The sequence below is a fragment of the Salmo trutta genome, chromosome 13, assembly GCF_901001165.1.
Source record: "Salmo trutta chromosome 13, fSalTru1.1, whole genome shotgun sequence".
Lineage (NCBI taxonomy): Eukaryota > Metazoa > Chordata > Actinopteri > Salmoniformes > Salmonidae > Salmo > Salmo trutta.
Window position 1 is genome coordinate 18640973 of NC_042969.1, and position 21528 is coordinate 18662500.

At 43.2% G+C, this 21528-nt stretch overlaps 1 protein-coding gene across 5 annotated transcripts; it reads right to left on the bottom strand.

Annotated features, from left to right (window-relative positions):
- Positions 1-1353: 1353 nt before the first annotated feature.
- Positions 1354-20715, bottom strand: LOC115205380 (carnosine synthase 1). Of its 5 annotated transcripts, none has more exons than XM_029771311.1 (9): positions 20670-20715; positions 16767-16941; positions 16206-16295; positions 6706-7154; positions 6418-6628; positions 6125-6210; positions 4270-4501; positions 3739-4016; positions 1354-3263 (listed from the first exon to the last, which is right to left on the bottom strand). In XM_029771311.1, the coding sequence occupies exons 1-9, from the start codon at positions 20670-20672 to the stop codon at positions 1710-1712; spliced, it is 3078 nt and encodes a 1025-aa protein (XP_029627171.1). In that variant the 5' UTR covers positions 20673-20715; the 3' UTR covers positions 1354-1709. The 5 variants fall into 5 exon arrangements, with proteins under 5 accessions (XP_029627171.1, XP_029627170.1, XP_029627169.1 ...); XM_029771310.1 differs by lacking the exon at positions 20670-20715 and adding an exon at positions 20605-20636; XM_029771309.1 differs by lacking the exon at positions 20670-20715 and adding an exon at positions 19804-20576.
- Positions 20716-21528: the final 813 nt, after the last annotated feature.

Genomic DNA, 21528 nt, shown 5'->3' on the forward strand with positions numbered 1-21528 from the left:
TGGCAATCACAGAGGTCAGACGTTTCTTGTAGTTGGCCACCAGGTTTGAACACATCTCAGGAGGGATTTTGTCCCACTCCTCTTTGCAGATCTTCTCCAAGTCATTAAGGTTTCGAGGCTGACGTTTGGCAACTCGAACCTTCAGCTCTCTCCACAGATTTTCTATGGGATTAAGGTCTGGAGACTGGCTAGGCCACTCCAGGACCTTAATGTGCTTCTTCTTGAGCCACTCCTTTGTTGCCTTGGCCGTGTGTTTTGGGTCATTTTCATGCTGGAATACCCATCCACGACCCATTTTCAATGCCCTGGCTGAGGGAAGGAGGTTCTCACCCAAGATTTGACGGTACATGGCCCCGTCCATCGTCCCTTTGATGCAGTGAAGTTGTCCTGTCCCCTTAGCAGAAAAACACCCCCAAAGCATAATGTTTCCACCTCCATGTTTGACGGTGGGGATGGTGTTCTTGGGGTCATAGGCAGCATTCCTCCTCCTCCAAACATGGCGAGTTGAGTTAATGCCAAAGAGCTCCATGATCATTGCAACTCCACGAGGTGAGATCTTGCATGGAGCCCCAGGCCGAGGGAGATTGACAGTTCTTTTGTGTTTCATCCATTTGCGAATAATCGCACCAACTGTTGGCGATGGTCTTGTAGCCCATTCCAGCCTTGTGTAGGTCTAAAATCTTGTCCCCAACATCCTTGGAGAGCTCTTTGGTCTTGGCCATGGTGAAGAGTTTGGAATCTGATTGATTGATTGCTTCTGTGGACAGGTGTCTTTTATACAGGTAACAAGCTGAGATTAGGAGCACTCCCTTTAAGAGTGTGCTTCTAATCTCAGCTCGTTACCTGTATAAAAGACACCTGGGAGCCATAAATCTTTCTGATTGAGAGGGGGTCAAATACTTATTTCCCTCATTAAAATGCAAATCAATTTATAACATTTTTGACATGCGTTTTTCTGGATTTTTTTGTTTGTTATTCTTTCTCTCACTGTTCAAATAAACCTACCATTCAAATTATAGACTGATCATTTCTTTGTCAGTGGGCAAACGTACAAAATCAGCAGGGGATCAAATACTTTTTCCCCTCACTGTAGTAGATAACAGGGTTGGGGTCGATTTGAATTGAAGGCTGTCAATTCAGGAAGTAAACTGAAATTCCAATTCAATAATTGGACAAAGGGCCTCTATTTCTTTTTTGACTTGTCAATAAACTGAAAAAGTTTAAGTTTTTCCATATTTGAATGTTAAATTCAAATCACTTCCTGAACCCTGGTAGATAGGTAGACACCCATATCCTATTCTACGCAATCACTGATGAAGATACCTTATCTAACCTTTTATTTTATTCCTGAGATGGTCCCCAAAACATAAGTGCTAAAAATGGAAAGGTTCTGCTACCTGAATGATTAGTCCCTGAATTTGCAATTTTGAGATAACATATTATATTTTGATGTGAGGAGTGTTTTTTCATCCTGTGATGTACCTTTTAAGCTAACTAAACTAACCCCTGCACACAGCACACCCTTGCTAAACATGGGTTCTATTCAGAAGGGTCCAATGTTATGAACAAACATTCAGGCAGGAATATAATATATATAATTCTGCAGAGTAAGGAATTGTTTCAGCTCTTTGTATTATTTTGATCTGTGATTAAAATGTAAATGTGGCACCCTCCTGAACAAACCCTGCTTCTCCCCCCTGAGTTCCTGTCTAGTTGAAATGGGACAGGAAGTAGCCCAGGTCGTAGCGTGGAGGACAGTGCAGGCCCAGCCCTTGGCAGAGGGCGAGGAGGCGCTGGCGAGCGTTGGTGGCGTTGTGGGCATCTCTCACCCCAACATTACAGAAGGGCTCCTCGTACTCACCAGAGATCAGTTCATCCTCCTCCGCCAGCTCGTTCAGCCACAACGCCCCCTCCTGGTGGAGCCCTCTCAGGCGCTCAGGGCTGGCTGTGGTCCTCAGGGCCTGGAGGTGCCGTGACACCACCACCATCACCCCAGCAAAGTGGCCTCTGGCTGGGAGGGCTGTGGCCGAGGGCAGGCAGGGACGCACCCCACAGGACACCATGAAGGCGGCCATCAGGAGGTCCACGCCGTACAGCTGACGGATCCAGTCGCACAGGTAGAAGCCGCCCATGCGGGCGTTGATCTCGATGAGCCTCGGGCCCACTTCTGTCATCTTCAGCTCCACGTTGAACACGCCGTCTCGTAGGCCACAGCCCAGGCATGCGTGGTGTGCCGCGCGGATCAGCTGAGCACGCTTGTCCGGCGCCAGCCCTGAGGGCATCTGGGCGGCCGTCTCGGTGAAGGCCGGGGTGCGCGTGGGGCCGTTGTCAGACACAAAGGCGCCCTCCAGTCTCCCCTCGAACAGGACCACGTCCACGTCGTGCTCGGTGCCTCCCACGTACTCCATGAGGATCATGGCGTTGCCCCAGCCCAGGCCGATGCCGGGGTAGTCTGTCTCCTCGCGGAGGTCCCCGCTGATCCTCTCAAAGTGTGCCAGACTTTCCTCCAGAGAGCCTACCTTCCTCACACCCACCGCCCCCGCGCCGTACTCCAGCTTCATCACCGCTGGGAACCTCACCACCCCCACACTGGCCCCACCAGGCCCCCCCTCCCCCCCACTGGCTGCCTTCTCCAGATCCAGGGTGCTCTCCACATGGATACAGGGAACAGCATAGGAGGAAGGGGAGGGAGAGAGGAGAGGAGCAGAGGGACGGAAAGTGTCAAAGGAATGTGAGGAGGAAGAGGATGGTGAGGTGGATGAAGAGGTAGGGGCGGTAGTGTCGTGTTTGCCCATTGCTTCATTGAAGAGATCCCCCCTGTCGAAATCGGCCATAGCTCTCATGCTATCTCCTTCCATGTTGACCATGCCATTCTGCTGTCTACCTCTCCTCTCATCCTCTCTAAACTCAACCAGGCTATCTGGCTGACCAGAGGGCTGCTCAACACTGATCAGGTTAGTCCCAGTAGACTTCAGTAGGCCCAGGAGGTGCCTGTGGGTGCGGCTCTTCTCCTTCGCAATGCGGATGGCCTCAGGGGGAGGGCCCCTGAGCCCCAGCCTATCACAGACCAGCGATGTCAGCACCACGCATTCGTCCCAGAAGCACACGCAACCGTCAGGGTGGAGGCTGGAGGACAACAGCCAATCACAGATGCGGGAACAGTGCTGGTCGTCACGCCGATGGTCGGGGAGGTCTGGCAGGGGGAGGAAGTGGTCGACCAACTGAGAGGCGAAGTGGGCAGGGTCACTGTCCACCAGCAGGATCTGATTGGAGGGGAGAAAGTTAATGAGTTCAATTCGACATTAGCATAACTAGCTAGCCAGTAACCATTAATGTGCCATTTAATCGGACTTTGCAGTGCAGTAAAATGCACTTCTAAAATAGCTGAAAAGTCTATGCTGGGCAATCTAATGTATTCACTTTCACTGTCTACACTCTTAGAAAAGAATGTGCTATCTAGAACCTTAAAGGGTTCTTCGGCTGTCCCCATAGGAAAACCCTATGAAAAACACTTTTTGGTTGCAGGTAAGAACCCTTTTGGTTCCAGGTTGAACCCTTTTGGGTTCCATGTAGAACCCTTTCTACAGAGGGTTCTACATGGAACCCAAAAGGGTTCTACCTGGAACCAAAAAGGGTTCTCTTATGGGGACAGCTGAAGAACCCTTTAGGCACCATTTTTTCTAAGAGTGTAGTTATTCTACATTAATCTATATAGTTATTCTCCATGTAGACATTCACCTTGAGCTTGTACTGTTTGGCTGTTTTCCAGATGAACTTCTTACTGTGTCCTCCAGCTCCCACCACCAGCACAGTTTTCCCCTGCATGAGGTGGTACTGGGAGCGGGTGAGGGGGGTGAGGAGGAGGGTGCCCCTACTCCACTCCTCTATCCCACTGTCGCATCCCTCCATTCCCATCCCTCGCTCTTGGAAGGAGGAGTGGAGACAGAGGGAGGGATGGAGGCCCAAAATAACAGGCCTGATGATGGAGCCATCCATGGTGAAAAGGAGGTCCACGCCTAGGAGAGAGGGAGTAGAAAGGAGGTAGAGAGAGATATGGAGTGGTAGAGAGGGAGATATGGAGAGGAAGGGTCAGATAGTAGCTCAGTGACACATAGTGTTGACAGAGCGTGAGACTTATGATGTCATAAGTATACCCATGCTTTCATAGGCTTCAACAGTAATCTGCAGTAATCTTTATTAAATCATATATCAACTCAGACAGCTTCATGCTGCCTTAGAGGAAAACTTTGGCAGTGAACCGACACACACCTATCATGTCGGTCTGGGCACCTGCTCCACCGCGTTGTTCTGCAGACATGCTTGACTCTGTTTCCATGACAACACAGAGGCAGGACAGGGCGGTGTCCAGTGCTAGGCGGCAGAGAGATTTTGCCATGGTAGGGTCAGTGAAACCGCACTCTAATAGGGTGGTCTCCAAAGACTGAGAGAGGGAGTGGCTGTGAGAGAGAGGGTCGTCGGACACACCCACTCTACACACCAACTGAGGGAGAGGAAGAGAGAGGGAGAGGAAGAAGATAGAAGAAAAGTTAGGAATAAGGTCATTGATTTCAAACAAACAGTTCAGTTCAAGTATTTGGCCTATTACATGAATGTGTCTCCCATTCCCGAGTTAAAGACAACCTCTTAGATGTTTAGGGGACTTTGAGCGGTTCTGACTGATATTTTGGTGTACAGAACACTCTGTGAACATCGGAGGGTCCAATTTCTTATAGTGCTTTCCGCTAACACTCTCACTTGAAGTATCAGGTTGGCTTGAAGTGACGAGCTGACTTAAAGTGTCACATGTTCTGGCCTATCCAGACAAATAATCGATTTCCTTGTAGACGACATATTAAAGGGGACAGTCTGGCGAATACAACTGCTGTAGTTTCATCTCACTGTGATATTCTCAGCCAGATGTAGCACTCTCCCCATGAAAAAATACAAAATAATTTTGTAGAATTCATACACGACCACTTTCTCTTGGTCACAGACGGTTGATTCTGCAGACATTTAAATGGCGTCTGTAAGTCGCTCAGAGGACACTTGGCAGTAAATTCTCCGTCGTCAGTTATTTGAAATGGGGCCAAATTTGTACTGTCACTAAATATGATCAATTTATTTTACGGTTATAAGAAATGTGAAATCTTATAGTAAGTAATTTAGAATTTGGTTGTTACTATATTTAGAAAGCATTTAAGTCATTTCAAGCCCTAATAGGAAAAAATTATATAAATCATATATTTTCATATTATTTGTACTATGTACAGTACACCTCAGCTATTGATAAAAAAAGGACCAGAAAACTATGCAGCATTGCTCGTTATTGTTAATGACCATGTCATTAAAAAGTATTACTTTTGGGTATGTCTATTTAAATCTACATTTTGCAATAATGTTGAAGAGGAGACAACATCAACATTTTACAGAGCTATATACAAATACACTGAGTGAACAAAACATTAGGAACACCTTCCTAATCTTGAGTTGCATCCCCTTTGCCCTCAGAACAGCCTCAATTCGTCAGGGCATGGACTCAACAAGGTGTCGAAAGCGTTCCACAGGGATGCTGGCCCATGTTGACTCCAATGCTTCCCACAGTTGTGTCAAGTTGGCTGGATGTCCATTGTCCATTGGGTGCTGGACCATTCTTGAAATTGTTGAGCGTTGAGACAAACTGGTGCGCCTGGCACCTACTACCATACCCCATTGAAAGGCACTTCAATCTTTTGTCTTGACCACTCACCCTCTAAATGCCACACAAACACAATCCATGTCTCAATTGTCTCAAGGCTTAAAAATCATTCTTTAACCTGTCTCTACCCTTCATCTACACTGACTGAAGTGGATTTAACAAGTGACATCAATAAGGGATCATAGCTTTCACTTGGATTCACCTGGTCAGTCTGTCATGGGAAAAGCAGGTGTTCTTAACGTTTTGTACACTCAGCTATACGTTTACAGTATTGAGGGTCAATGCAAATACATGATAAACACAATGCGAAGACAAGGGTCAAAAAGCTGCTGCTAGTCATACAACAATGTTTTCATGATGCACATAGTCAACATTTCATTTTTCTCTCCTACCTCATTCTCTCTCGTTCTCTCTCTCTCTTACTCTCACCTTGTAGAGGAGAGGCAGGTCCAGAGGTGAGCGAGTTACTATGGCACACAGTCTGAAGGACAGGTCTGGTACCTGAGGCCTGCAGTCTGACAGACACACAGACACACAACAACTACCTCATTACAACAGAGATGGAGAGGACCATGTTTAGTAATGGTCGTAGTACATTACATTGAAAGTAGTTAGAGAGTCTTTACAAGTTCAATGTCATATGAAGACCACATACAAATACGCATGAAAACAAGGTCCTCAAACATCAAACTACACTCATCCATCCTTACTAAAGCCCTCACCGGTGTACTGTTCCCAGGTGCGGTCCTGTACCCGTGGCCCAGGCTTCAGTGGAGAGCAGTAGGCCTCCAGCAGCACTGCCTCGCCAGAGAGGAGCTGGGGCAGGAGATAACTCACCTTGGCCCAGACCTCATCCTTGCTGTTCCTGGACAGGTAGACAGGGGGTGAGGTTGCCTCGCCCACGAACCTCCCCCCACTGCACCTGAGCACCACCTAGGCACAGAGAGAAAGGAAAGCTTTGTGTACTTTTACATAAAGGCTGACTGAATTCTTTAACAAACAGGACATACCCTCTCTGATCCCCTCATATTCTCAGACTCCAGGAAAGTGTCCACCTTGTTTCGGACCGAGTTCATCCCTTCCTCCGCCCCCATTTCCAGGTGCACCACCTCCACCCCTCCTGTCCTGCCCTCCTCCAGCCTCATCTGCCCGGGTGGTAACAGAAGGGCCAGGGTTGGGGGGCAGTGGATCTTGGCCTTCTGCAGCAGAACCCTGGTGGTCAGAACATTCCCCCAGAACTGACCCAGTGCTCCAGAACCTCCGCTTGGGCAGTCTGTCTCTCGGGTCATTTCCTCCTTAGCCCACGGGTCAGATGACAGGAAGTAGGTGACCCTGCGAGGCGGGTTGAAGTTGGATAGGAAAGTGCGCCCTCCAAGGTCAAAGGTGACAGCCTTGTGGACCAGGAGGGAGGAGGAGGAGCGAGAGAGCCAGGACGGACAGAGACACAGGAGAGCATCTCCTAAAGAGAGAGAGAGGAGGGGGTATGTGAAAGAGGGAAGAAGGGAGGAACAGAAGGAGTGGGTGATGGGGGAAGTGAGGTAGAGAGAAATTGGAAAGGTGTAAGAGAGAGAGCGAGAAGAGGGGGAGTGAGTGAGGGAGGGAGAGAAGGATTATAGAGGGGTGCTGGACATCCTGTGTTTGGCATAGGGCCGATGTACCTAGAAAACGAGATTGGAAATATCATTGACATATTTCCATAGAAAAAGGTCAAAAGTCATAAAGATGATCGTGCCACATGTAACAACTATTTTTTTTACCACTTGTTCCCACTTCAATGTTGGAGTAAAGTGTTTTAATCTGTTATTGGTCCTAACAGAGGGACAAAGCAGGCAGGAGAATGACTATTTATCATACCTGGGATAAGTATAGTTTTAACTAAGCTTTGTGGAAAGTAACTATTTTGGGGGGGAACAAACCGTTACTTTGGAAGCGCCTACAGTCTTAACATTTTTTTTGCTATCTGAGAATAAAATGGAATGTTTTATTGTAAACTCTTACTTCCTTTCTGTAAATGTCACATTGTGCACTCATATAATTGACTCCTGACAGTATGTAAATAGTTGTATTGAATGTTAATGTTGTCATGTTGGCTAATATTTGTAAAGTGATCCGGCCTTGTGTGTTGTATATTGTGAAATAAAAATAAAATGTTGATCACAAATAAAAGGGTTTTTCCTAGAAACAAAAAGGGTTCTCCTAGAAACAAAAAGGGTTCTCCTAGAAACAAAAAGGGTTCTCCTAGAAACAAAAAGGGTTCTCCTAGAAACAAAAAGGGTTCTCCTAGAAACAAAAAGGGTTCTCCTAGAAACAAAAAGGGTTCTCCTAGAAACAAAAAGGGTTCTTCCTAGAAACAGAAAGGGTTCTCCTAGAAACAAAAAGGGTTCTCCTAGAAACAAAAAGGGTTCTCCTAGAAACAAAAAGGGTTCTCCTATGGGGACAGACGATGAACCCTTTTGGAACCGCTTTTTCTAAGAGTGTACAACTATTTGAATACAGATCCCAAAAAATTACTACTTTTCAAAACTTTTTGAATACAGACCTCAGAAAGCAAGTACTTAAAAAATATATATATTTTATATATACAGATCTGTGTAAGTGACTACTTTTAAGAAACTATTGGATTGCCTGCCTTCAACTAATGGCAGGCTTGTATCTGGAACGGTATGTTGGAAGATAGAAACAGAATGAATAGCAAACACTATCTCCTATACTATTCCAATCTGACAGTCATTTGATCTACACAATACATTTCTATCTGAACATTCTGTAAATGCCCATTCTCCTGAATGACCATTGCCCCAGGTGTACATTATCAAGTCAAACAAAAACAAATGATATTTTGTACAGATATGTATAAATACGTTGTGATGCTCAACTTCTGTATGACTCTTTCAACATGCCACTACAGCACCTCCTGCACCCGATGTCACAGGAAGGCCAAAAAGATCATCAAGGACAACAACCACCCGAGCCACTGCCTGTTCACCCCGCTATCATCCAGAAGGCGAGGTCAGTACAGGTGCATCAAAGCCGGGACCATCTACTGCATCTTGCCTATGCCTATCATTAGTCACTTTAAATAACGCCACTTTAATAATGTTTACATTTCCTACATCACTCATCTCATATGTATATACTGTTCTATACCATCTACTGCATCTTGCCTATGCCGCACGGCCATCACTCATCCATATATTTATATGTACATATTCTTATTCATCCCTTACATTTGTGTGTGTATAAGGTAGTTGTTGTGAATTTGTTATATTGCTTGTTAGATATTACTGCATGGTCGGAACTAGAAGCACAAGCATTTCACTACACTCACATTAACATCTGATAACCATGTGTATGTGACCAATAAAGTTTGATTTGATTTGAAAAGGTTGAAAGCTGCAATTTATTTGATTAATTAATGCCACTGAAAATACTGCAGAGAAATTCAAAGCCATTTGCAAACATTACAAACAGCAAGTTGGATGCTTAGCAAAAACAACTTTGATACTCTTTGTCCATCTGAGGGGAAGTGATCTTGTTTCAAACACATCTTTAAAGGGATAGTTTATTTAGTATACAAACTAACATTATTTCTCACCTACCTTGGCTGTAGTTGATACAAGACGGCAGTTTTTGGATATATTGTTTCCTTTTGACACGTAATAGCCATATTTTGTTACTGTTAGCATTCTCAGTAACACTTAGTTAATTCACCTGCTTCCATAGATGTTTCATTTTAAAACATGTATCTTACAAATGAGTTGTTTAATCCAACTGCTTAACTATTTATTTGTACATTAAATTGTATTTGTTTGTTTTTTACTAATTTGTTTCTAATCATTACAGGAAAATGCCATGGGCACTATCTGATGTGTGGAGACATTTCACTGCAGCTAATGTAGAAGGAAAAGCTGTGTATATTTGCAAATACTGGGTCAAATCATATGGGAAGAATGCAACAAAGATGCAGAAGCATCTGGCCAAGTGCATAAAGTTCCCTCAGCGCTCACAACAAGAAACCTCTGACAAAAGTCCCTCTACTTTTATTCGAGGTGAAAATTATGAATCAGATAGCAACAGCTGTCATCCTTTTTTGAGTCAATGGAGGAACGTAGTCAGAGAAATGCTGATGGATGTCTTGCTCAAGCTGTGTATGCAACTGGTTCACCTCTGATGCTCACAGGCAATGTGTATTGGAAGAGATTTCTGAATGTTCTTTGCCCAGCATACACCCCTCCAACCAGACAAATCAAATCAAATCAAATCAAATAATGTACAGACATGCTTTATCTACACATTTGCTGGATGCAGAGTACAACAGAGGTCAAGTGAAGGTCAAGACAATCATAGAGAAAGCAGACTGTATGGCAATCATCTCGAATGGTCGAATGTTCGTGGGCAAGGAATAATTAACTACATCATCTCCACCCCTCAACCAGTATTCTACAAGAGCACAGACACAAGGGACAACAGACACACCGGTCTCTACATTGCAGATGAGCTGAAGGCAGTCATCAATGACCTTGGACCACAGAAGGTATTTGCACTGGTGACAGAAATTGCTGTAAACATGAAGGCTGCTTGGTCTAAAGTGGAGGAGTCCTACCCTCACATCACACCCATTGGCTGTGCTGCTGATGCATTGAATCTGCTCCTCAAGGACATCATGGCACTGAAAACAATGGATACACTTTACAAGAGAGCCAAGGAAATGGTTAGGTATGTGAAGGGTCATCAAGTTATAGCAGCAATCTACCTCACCAAGCAAAGTGGGAAAAATAAGAGCACCACATTGAAGCTGCCCAGCAACACCCATTGGGGTGGGGTTGTCATCATGTTTGACAGTCTCCTGGAGGGGAAGGAGTATCTCCAAGAAGTGGCCATATCACAGTCTGCCGATATGGACAGCCCCATCAAGAGGATCCTCCTGGATGATGTATTTTGGGAGAGAGTGGTAAGCAGCCTGAACCTCCTGAAAACTATAGCAGTAGCCATTGCATGGATTGAGGGAGACAATGCCATTCTGTCTGATGTTCAGACTCTGCTTGCAGATGTAAGAGAAGAAATCCGTACTGCCCTGCCCACTTCATTGTTGCTCCAAGCAGAGGAAACTGCAGTTCTGAAATACATCAAAAAGCGTGAAGACTTCTGCCTGATGCCCATACATGCCGCAGCGTACATGTTGGACCCCAAGTATGCTGGCAAGAGCATCCTGTCTGGTGCAGAGATCAACAAGGCCTATGGTGTCATCACTACCGTGTCTCGCCACCTTAGCCTGGATGAGGGCAAGGTTTTTGACAGTCTGGCGAAGTACACTTCCAAGCAAGGGCTTTGGGATGGAGATGCAATATAGCAGTCGTGCCAACTTATCTCATCAGCCACCTGGTGGAAGGGACTTTGTGGATCTGAGGCTCTCCCCTGTTGCCTCCATCATCCTCCAAATCCCACCAACATCAGCCGTCCTCAGAGCGTTCCTTGTTTGGGAACACACACACACCAAAGCACGCAACTGGCTGACCAATACAAGGATTTAAAAATGTATGTCCATCCGGGCAAATTTGAGGCTTTGTGAGCCTGACTACGAGCCATCCTCAACAAGGTTTTAAAGTGACAGTGAAGATGAGGCCTCAGAGTCTGATGTTCAAGAGGTGGACACCGAGGAGGTCCAGGGAGAAGACATGGACGCCTGAGAGGAAGACAACCAACGCTTTAGTTTCTGGACTATCGTTTTACAGATGTATGTTGAAAACATTTTGGGGAGATGCGATGGATCATTGTGGATCATTCAGTATTCCCTTTCTTTTGTTGTTCAGTGAAATCATCCCATGTGAAGAGTCAACTCATTTAATTAAAGTTCAATTCATAACAAATTTTTTAAATTTGTATTTCTATTGGAAGGATTTAATCATTTGCATTTATGTCAACTTATGATAAGGTAAAAGGTTTATGTTTCTGTCTCCATATGATTTGGTAAATATATCCAATGCAAAAAACATCTACATTTAAATGGTATTAATATTAATTTGCACATATTTCTGTTAATTCCCATATATTCTCATTAATTCCCATATATTCCTGTTAATTCCCACGGAAAGTTTGCACTTCCTGAATATTCCCCAAATGTGCAACCATAGTGGGGGCAATGGTTAAAAAAATGGGAGAAGACTAGTATTTTGTAGTTGAATTCCTCATTGTACAATATATAAGAATATATCACTATATTGCCAAATCAAACTGTTATAAAACTGTAATTCTTTTTGAAGCAACATTTTAATACGTTGTTATGTAATACTTTGGTAATTGCATTTTAATTGCATAGCAATGAGCTGAAAGTTTTAGTAACTACTGTACACGACGAATAGTGACTGTTCCTTATTCCACTTATGTAATAATTCCATTATTATGCAACAATAAAGCAATTTCCAAAGTCCTATGTAACAGCAATGTTGCGATTGTAATAATCACTAAGTTACTACACATGTATAAAACTTGATGTTAAGTGTTACTATATAACCTTATGTCACTCATTATGAAAATATATTTGTAAGTCATTTTGAAGCGGCAAAAGTTGTCTACTCTAATGTTGAGGTGATACCATGTCCCCCTTAAAATCAGTTGGAGCTGATTTGCTGGAGTAAAAAAAAAAAAATGTATGTCCAACAAAAGTGTCTTTTATTTTTACGCTCATAACACTTTGGGGGGCCAAATAATATCACTGGGCCACCAGTTGGGGAACCCTGCTATTGTAGTTTTTGGTTCCTCGTCAAATATTTGGCAGCCATCAAATATATTTATATATCTTTCTCAAATAACTTGCATATATTCAAATACCTTCAACTATTATTTGTTTTTCTGAGACCTGTATTTGAATATCACAGAAAATAGTTGCCTTTTAGTTGAAACTCTATAGACTATATTCAACTACCTCAGTATTTTCAAATAAACTACAAATAAACACATACTGTAAAGTACAAAATGCAACTATTTTCTGCCCATGTCTGCTATTTATATATAAAAAGAGTCAAGAAGGGGAGTGACATTCTAATGAAATGTCAACCTGCACTAGTGAGCTTTCCCCTCAACCCGTTAGCCAACAGGCTAAAATTAGAGCTATTACTGTTAGACTCAAGAGTTTTTCTCTAGAAGGCGATTATGTTATTTGATAATGACACTAATGAATCCCATAGAAAGATTGCCGTTCCAATATATACACTACATGACCAAAAGTATGTGGACACCTGCTTGTCGAACATCTCATTCCAAAATCATGGGCATTAATATGGAGTTGGTCCCCCCTTTGCTGCTATAACAGCCTCCACTCTTCTGGGAAGGCTTTCTAGTAGATGTTGGAACATTGCTGCAGGGACTTGCTTCCATTCAGCCACTAGAGCATTAGTGAGGTTGGGCACTGATGTTGTGCGATTAGGCCTGGCTTGCAGTCAGCGTTCCAATTCATCTCAAAGTTGTTTGATGGGGTTGAGGTCAGGGCTCTGTGCAGGCCAATCAAGTTCTTCCACGCGATCTTGACAAATCTAAAAACTTCAACAACAATTTTATTTTTTTAAACTTCTGAATGTTCTCGCTTGTGCACAGGGGCATTGTCATTCTGAAACAGGAAAGGGCCTTCCCCAAGCTGTTGCCATGAAGTTGGAAGCACAGAATTGTCTAGAATGTCATTGTATGCTGTAGCGTTAAGATTTCACTTTACTGGAACTAAGGAGTCTGAACCATGAAGCTTCACACCACTCCAGCCGACGCTTGGCATTGCGCATGGTGATCCTAGACTTGTGTGCGGCTGCTCAGCCATGTAAACCCATTTCATGAAGCTTCCGACGAACAGTTCTTGTGCTGATGTTGCTTCCAGAGGCCGTTTGGAACTTGGTAGTGAGTCTTGCAACCGAGGACAGACACTTTTTACACGCTACTCACTTCAGCGATCCTGTTCTGTGAGCTTGTGTGGCCTAGCACTTCACGGCTTAGCTGTTGTTGCTCCAAGACGTTTTCACTTACAGCACTTACATAACAGCACTTACAGTTTCATAACAGCACTTACAGTTGACCTGGGCAGCTCTAGCAGGGCAGAAATTTGACAAACTGACTTGTTGGAAAGGTGGCATCCTATGACGGTGCCACGTTGAAAGTCACTGAGTTTTTCAGTAAGGCCATTCTACTGACAATGTTTGTCTATGGAGATTGCATGGCTTTGTGCTCGATTTTATACACCTCTCAGCATCGGGTGTGGCTGAAATAGCCAAATATGTGAATGGGTGTCCACATATTTTTGTATATATAGTGTATTTTACTGGTGCTCTGACAAGGTAAAGTTTTAAGGTCCATAGTTTGATAAGAAAACCATGTACAATCTAACACCATTCTGTTAGGCACTAAGGGACACTTGGAAGACCTCTTGGAAAACACTTTGGCACATACTTTGAAGGGTAAAGGTATATGTTTTGGCCGATGCTCTAGCCAAACAGGCTTTTACATTGATTTACTGTCAGACCGGCAAGTGCGTACTGGTACTTATTGGAAGTGATTATAGGGTTCATACCCCCAAAAACTGTGACCACATTTTTATTTTGTTTTGACATTTCGACAGATGGAATTTCATGACTTTTAACCAGATTTCCATGACCAACAATTGGCGGAGTCTCTACATACATATAAAAAAGTAATCATAAATGTGGTATTGACAGTGGCTGCTGGCTGCTCTCTGATGCCATGTAGCCTGTTAGGCAACTTCATAAAACACATGTGGTCAACCCTCAGTCTGGACAGCTACTGGGTGTGCAGGCTTTTGATCCAGCCCTGTTCAAACACAAACAGTGTATTACTAGCTGTGCACATCAAGCCCAGACGATAGTGGAGATCCATAAAGCCCACTAGCGGCTGCCCAGGCTACTTTGCAGGCTGACTAGCATCTATGGAGTTGCAATGTCCATACATTGGATACCCAAATCAACTGGAAGTATCTACAAAACAAGTTGAAGCCACTTAATCCAAAATAAATGCTAAATCTAATATGTTTTCCTAAAATTACTTTTCACGATTCATATGATTTGATTCACCGCGATTAAACAGAATCCCAACTAATACAATGGCGAAATTAATCGTTAGTTTCGCAAAAAATAATGGTTTATATTAATCATTTAAATCGTTATTCGCGAGTGTCAGTGGAATGTTTTTGGACATGATGAAGACATGAATACATGCTAATAATAACTAAACAGTTAACTATAAAGATAACTAGCCTAGCTACAATATATATTTTGAATTGGCTACCTATTTAATCTGTTTTCTATCATATTTTATAGTCTAGGCCAGGGCTCTCCAACCCTGTTCCTGGAGAGCTACCCTCCTGTAGGTTCTCTCTCCAACGCCAGTTGTAATTAACCTGATTTCAACTTATAAACCAGCTAATTATTACAATCAGGTGTGATGGATTAGGGTTGGAGTGAAAACCTACAGGACAGTAGTTCTCTAGGAACAGGGTTGGAGACCCCTGGTCTAGGCCTACCTGCTGCTACAATATCCTTGAGCAACCGCCCACTCGCACACATGTAGGTGATGCGCGCACACACATACAGTACTGTCAAGTGTGCTCCCTCTCCGGCCTCTAGGTCACCAGGCTGCTCGTTATGGCGCACACCTGTCACCATCGTTACGCGCACCTGCGCGTCATCAGACTCACCTGGACTCCATCACTTCCCTGATTACCTTCCCTATATATGTCCCTCCCTCTGGTTCCTTCCCCAGGTGTTATTGTTTCTGTTCCATGTCTGTGCGTTGTTCGTGTTTCTTATTTTGTATTATGTTGTGTTTATTTATTAAAACACTCACTCCCTGAACTTGCTTCCCAACTCTCAGCGCACATCGTTACAAGTACGCACTAAAGCAAGGCTATTCAGCTATATTCTTATTGGGTCAGATGTAAAAAAAAAAAAGAAGTTAATTGTGAGCATAATATTTTGTCACTTAATTAAACCGTTCAAATGCTGGAGTCAAGTTTATATGAATAAAAAATGGTCAACATGCCACACAGATGCTAGAAACCGCTAAAAACCGCTAGAAACTACACTACACAGTATACAACCAAATGCATGTCATTTTGGCACTGAATGTCATATTTTAGCGTTTAAAAAAATATTAATGTTCAGAATTGATCAAAGGGCCAATCTAAGTTAATAACACGGGCCGGATCTAGCAGCTGGGCCGCCAGTTGAATAGTCTTCTGCTAAAGTGTCATATTCCGATCCTGGCTGATATGGTGATTATTATGTGATTGATCAACTATTAAAAAATAACTGTTCCTAAATGACATTAAAATAAATGATTAAAATAATTTCCATGACTTTTTCTAACCTTTTGAGATTTGATAATTTTCCAAAACTTTTCCTGGCATGGAAAACACAATTGCAAAAATCTATGTATTTTCCAGGATTTTCATGAACGTACAAACCCTGCTTGTACATATCTGATGTGTTTCCTGTCTGGGGGTGTTCTGCTACCATACCTGGGCTCCGTTGGCCTGCCTCTAACAGCAGAGAAAGGTAGGGGAGCGGGGATCCCAAAACACAGATGCACATCTCAGAGTGACTCATACCTGGAAGAGAACACAGTAGAACTGCCATTATGGTCAAAATCCCCATACATCGGTACTTCAGCCTTTCATGAAATAGAAAGTAGTTAGGTCCAAAAACAACTATACAGGGGTCAGCAATATGGTAGGTCATCTAAGCTCATTTCCTACACGCACACAGCCCTCTGGCCCTTTCCGGTCTGCAGACACACTTTGACACACCTGTTCACCTGCTAACCCAGTGACATATAGTGCTAAACTCACATGGTCTGGGTGACTCTGTGCAGGTTAAGATCCAGTGATAGGTTCACCTGGCCTGTAGGCTTTGTTCGGATTCAACGGTTCAGAGAGTCACAGGTAGAAATGAAAGGTGATAGAGCATGACTCCAATATCATAGAGATTGTAATAAACATGGAGGTGTCTTTCTAGCCTGGAACACTTCTATCTGACACATCCTGAACGTTTCAGCCTGGTGATCGTAGCTCGGGTCTCACCCTGTGGCAGGTCCTGTGTTTCAGGCAGGTCAATCTCCCTCAGAGCCTCCTGCAGGGTCTGGAACAGCGCCACCTCCTGTCTGGAAGACCGTGCCCTCGGTCCCCCAGTAGCACAGCCCCCTGGAGAGGAGGGAAGGCTGGGGACAAAGGTGCTGGGGAGAGAGCTGAGAGAGAGCTGTGGGGGACAGGTATGAGATGTACAATGTGTGTGTGTGTGTGTGAGCAAGAGAGTAATATAATAGGATTAATGAGAAAATTATCTAAAATTGAGAGGAGACCTGTCATCAAAGGGATTGTATTATAATCTATACATTTATAAACAATCTACAGTTATAGACTGGGTGGTACGAGCCCTGAATGCTGATTGGCTGACAGCTGTGGTATACCACGGGTATGATAAAACATGTATTTTACTGCTCTAATTACTTTGGTAAACAGTTTATAATAGCAATAAGGCACCTCGGGGGCTTGTGGTATATGGCCAATATACACTGAACAAAAATATAAACGAAACATGCAACAATGTCAAAGATTTTACTTACAGTTCATATAAGAAAATCTGTCAATTGAAATAAATTCATTAGGCCCTAATCTATGGATTTCACGTGACTGGGAATACAGATATGTAGATACCTTAAAAAAAGGTACGGCATGGATCAGAAAACCAGAACCATCTGGTGTGACCACCCTTTGGCTCGAGCAGCATGACACATCTCCTTCGCATGGAGTTGATCAGGCTGTTGATTGTGGCCTGTGGAATGTTGTCCCACTCCTCTTCACGTCGATCCAGAGCATCTCAAACTTGCTCAATGGGTGACATGTCTGGTGAGTATGCAGGCCATGGAAGAACTGGGCCATTTTCAGTTTCCAGGAATAGTGTACAGATGCTTATTTATTTTCTGGTAATTGTGCCGTTATTATGTGCCAGATGTTAAGACTGCAAACCGTTCTCAATGAATTGGCTTATCATTTCAATAGGCTAGGCTTACTGATTAAAATCAGGGTCTATGATTATAATTATATTTTGCCATGGTTTTCTGTTGTTTAATAGTCTGCTGGAATAAGATATTGAGGGTCGTTATTTTAATCACTGTATCAAACGTTAATAATATGAACTGAATAGGCCCATGCTTGTCAACAGCCAGTGTTTTTTTTAACCTGTAGCCTAATCTGTAGCCTAATCTGTAGCCTAACCTGTAGCCTAATCAGGGACTGCGGTTGAAAATTAGCCGGCTGGCTAAAACCGGCACTTTTACTGAAACGTTGATTAATGTGCACTGTCCCTGCAAAAATAAAATAAACTCAATAAACTCAATCTGACTGAATGTTACCTAATCTAATGCATTCTGACTACAGCTGATCAGTAATTGCGATAGAGCTGTGACCATGATCACAATTGATCATTTCCAATTTCATTAACTAAACATGGCCATTAATAATAGCATTATAACAAGGCTACAACAACAATAAACTGAAGTTATAAGCTATTTCTTAAATCCGTTTGCCAGCTCCAGGTTGGCTACACAAGTGGCACAAATTGATTTGCAATGGCTCCAGTGATATCCTCATTTCAACATATTTTTTGTATCAAATGGTAGGCTACAGTAGCCTACAGTAGCATAGAAAATAATAGGCTACTTGATGACCAACAGATGCAAATGTATCATTCTCCACATTTAATGTCAGTTTCATTGTGGACTTTTCTGAAGTACGTCAGGGAGTTCCATAACCTCCATGGTTTTCCATAAGCAAAGTCGACATTATAATTAAGCAATACGTTTGAGGGGGAGTGGTATATGGCCAATATTTGTTTGTATGGTCTGATATACCACAGCTTTCAGCCAATCAGCATTCAGCGCTCGAACCACCCAGTTTATAACTAAGCAATAAGGCCTGAGGGGGTGTGGTATATAGCCAATATACCACGGCTAAGGGCTGTTCTTACAAATGATGCAACGCTGAGTGCCTGTATACAGCCCTTAGCCGTGGTATATTGGCCATATACCACAAACCCCCAAGGTGCCTTATTGCTATTATAAACTGGTTATCAACGTAAGTAGAGCAGTAAAAATACATGTTTTGTCATACCCGTGGTATACGCCAATCAGCATTCAGGGCTCAAACCACCCAGTTTATAATGCAGTTTAAACCGCCTCTGAGCGAATGTATCTAAAGTAGTTTTCCTATGTTTTGACGCTGTTATTTCTTGATGCGCATTAGTTCTAGCGCGTTAATATGTTTTATGGAAAAATTGTTGGAAAAACAGTAGGTTGTCTCAATAATGACAATCTGACCTACAACAGGTAAAAGGTTGACACGACATGCGCGCGTGCTGCTTTGTCTCGGCTCACTCAAATCACTCAGCTGCAGCGCTCAATCTCAACACACACACCCCTCTTTCCCTCTCCTCCCCACCACTCACACACTCTGCAACAGGCTGCCTCACTGCCTGAAAGTAAGCAGCAGTAGGTCACGGTGAAATATATATTTCTCAGAAAAATGCCAGGGCGGCCGCGGTGTAATTTAGGAGTAGCTCACAACAACAATACATTTTCAGGCGCGTGTACAAAAGTGTTACTGTCCGTTAAATTTAAAATGCAGCCTGTCATTACCAAATGAATAAAATATTTAAATCAGTCGTCTGCCTCAAATGAAGGGGATGGTGATGCAATCTTTGCAAGAGGGAGGGCAGCTGATGTAATCGGTCCTCAACTCGCAAATCATTTCATTCATGGTAAATGGAGTTAGCCGTGAGTTAGCCTCCCCCGGAGCAGATTAGATCTGAAGGATTCGTTGCCATAAGAATGCACCTGGCTAAAAGATGAGCCACTTTCGTATGACCTGTTATCTCGAGTTGAACTCATTTGATCAAAGTTACCTCACTAACTCCTCAACCTGCTTTGTAGTATAGCCCTATGACCCCGCTTTCACCCCTCTCTCCCTCTGTTTGCCCATTATCACCCTGTTTATTTACCTTTCGATTTCTAATTTATCACACTGTTTATTCACCTTTCTAACTTCTTTCCTACTGACCTACCGGTACTTCCCTGGAGGGGTTTACTCTGCTGTTGAATTCCCACCACCACCAACCAGCTACAGTAGTTTGCTGCTTCATCACAGTAATATGTCAAATGAAAGAATGCCAAGGTTTTCAGTTTCACATACTGTAAAAAATATTAAATGAAGCTATAAATACTTATTGGCACTGCAGGAAATACAGCCCCAGCTCTCGCTTAGCATTCATTGCACTATAACCTCAGTAAATCACACTTGACACTCTACATTTAACACGATATGCAGAGACCCTTAATAGACACTGTTTCTCACACAGACAACACACAGACAACAGGCAGACAGCACACAGAACTGTAACAGTTCCGAGAGTAATATTGCAGCTGCTTTCCCTCCAATCTCTCCTTATTCAGCTACACAGCAATATCTCTATATCGCTACCCTCAGTCTTTCTCCCTCTTTCATTCCTCGCTCTATCACTGATTCTCTGACAGACATTGTCACACACACACAAAAAATATTCTAATTCTTCTGTCAATACACTGTACTACATTGTACTTCAACACAAACATGTTGCAATCGCATTTGCACGCCAAACACTGCAAAACAGTATTCAGTCAATTTATGAAATGTTAAAAATGCAGATCAAGAACAAGCAACCCTTTTGAAGTCTTCTCATCTGACAACGATTCAAATAGCATCATGCAATAACATACAACACTGAAAAACATTGTCTCATTCACACATTTACAAGAAAAGTTTTCATTAAAGCTAAGGAACACTTGATTAAAATAGAAACATTCAACACCTGCAGATATAAACTCACATCAATGTTCATTCAACCAAACTGTGTCTCTCTCTCTCTCTCTCTCTCTCTCTCATTCATCTCACCATAGTGTCTGCAGTGACCAAGTGGCGACCTGTAAATGACAGAAAGAGGAAGAAATTGAGAGGGGTGAGGAAAGAGAGAGGGAGGGAGCAAGCTGGAAAGGGTCAGAGGAGGGGTAAGAGGGGGGTTCAGAGGAAGGAGGGGTCAGAGAGGAAAGAGTCAGAGGAGGGAGGGGTCAGAAAGAAGAAAAGTGCAGATAGCAAAGAAGAGTACAAGTAAAAACATAACAGATGACATGCTATAAAACAGGTCTGTTTTCTATGTAATATCTTGTAAAAAGGAATATCTTGTAAAAGGCCCATGTGAGCCTAATACATTTAAGTGGCAACATTACTAGTACACTGACCGATATTGACTTTGTAAAAACCAACACATTTTGAGAGCCCAGTACTTCCATTGACCTTGGAGATCACAGGAATGCCAACCTGTTGTTCTATTATAACAATACATACTTCTTGGGGTAGTCTGCAAATGGGCATCCATTTTTCACTTGGTTGACCGTTTTCCAACATTCAAACTTTTTCTGTAGTTGAAATTCAAAACACTGACTCTCTGAAAGAAAATAGGTCAATCACAGATATTATAGTCTACCCTTTTTAACCCTGTTATCATTGGCCTTTATGTCTGAACTTTGCCAATGTAAACAGACGGAGTAGATTGCAGGTCTCCAGGACGGGCGTTGATTGGCAGGGGATCTATGGAGCCAGGCTGTACCTCTGCACCAGCTGACAGGCTCTACAGGTGAGTGTCGACTAAGGGACGTTCCCATACCTTATCAGGTGCCATGCAGGTACAGGACAGGTATGGGGCACGTTTTAACAGTCCAACACAGTCGGTCTCACTACTTCACACACACGTTGT

What these genes read in the sequence shown, in the direction of transcription:
- LOC115205380 (XM_029771309.1), bottom strand. Translation starts at nt 19,881, where the DNA reads ATGAAGCAGCAAACTACTGTAGCTGGTTGGTGGTGGTGGGAATTCAAC. An exon ending in ACCCCTCCAGGGAAGTACCG is followed by an intron (nt 16,942 to 19,803) that starts GTAGGTCAGTAG and finishes TGTCCCCCACAG; the next exon opens with CTCTCTCTCAGCTCTCTCCC. An exon ending in TGCCCAGACCGACATGATAG is followed by an intron (nt 4,017 to 4,269) that starts GTGTGTGTCGGT and finishes CCTCTCTCCTAG; the next exon opens with GCGTGGACCTCCTTTTCACC.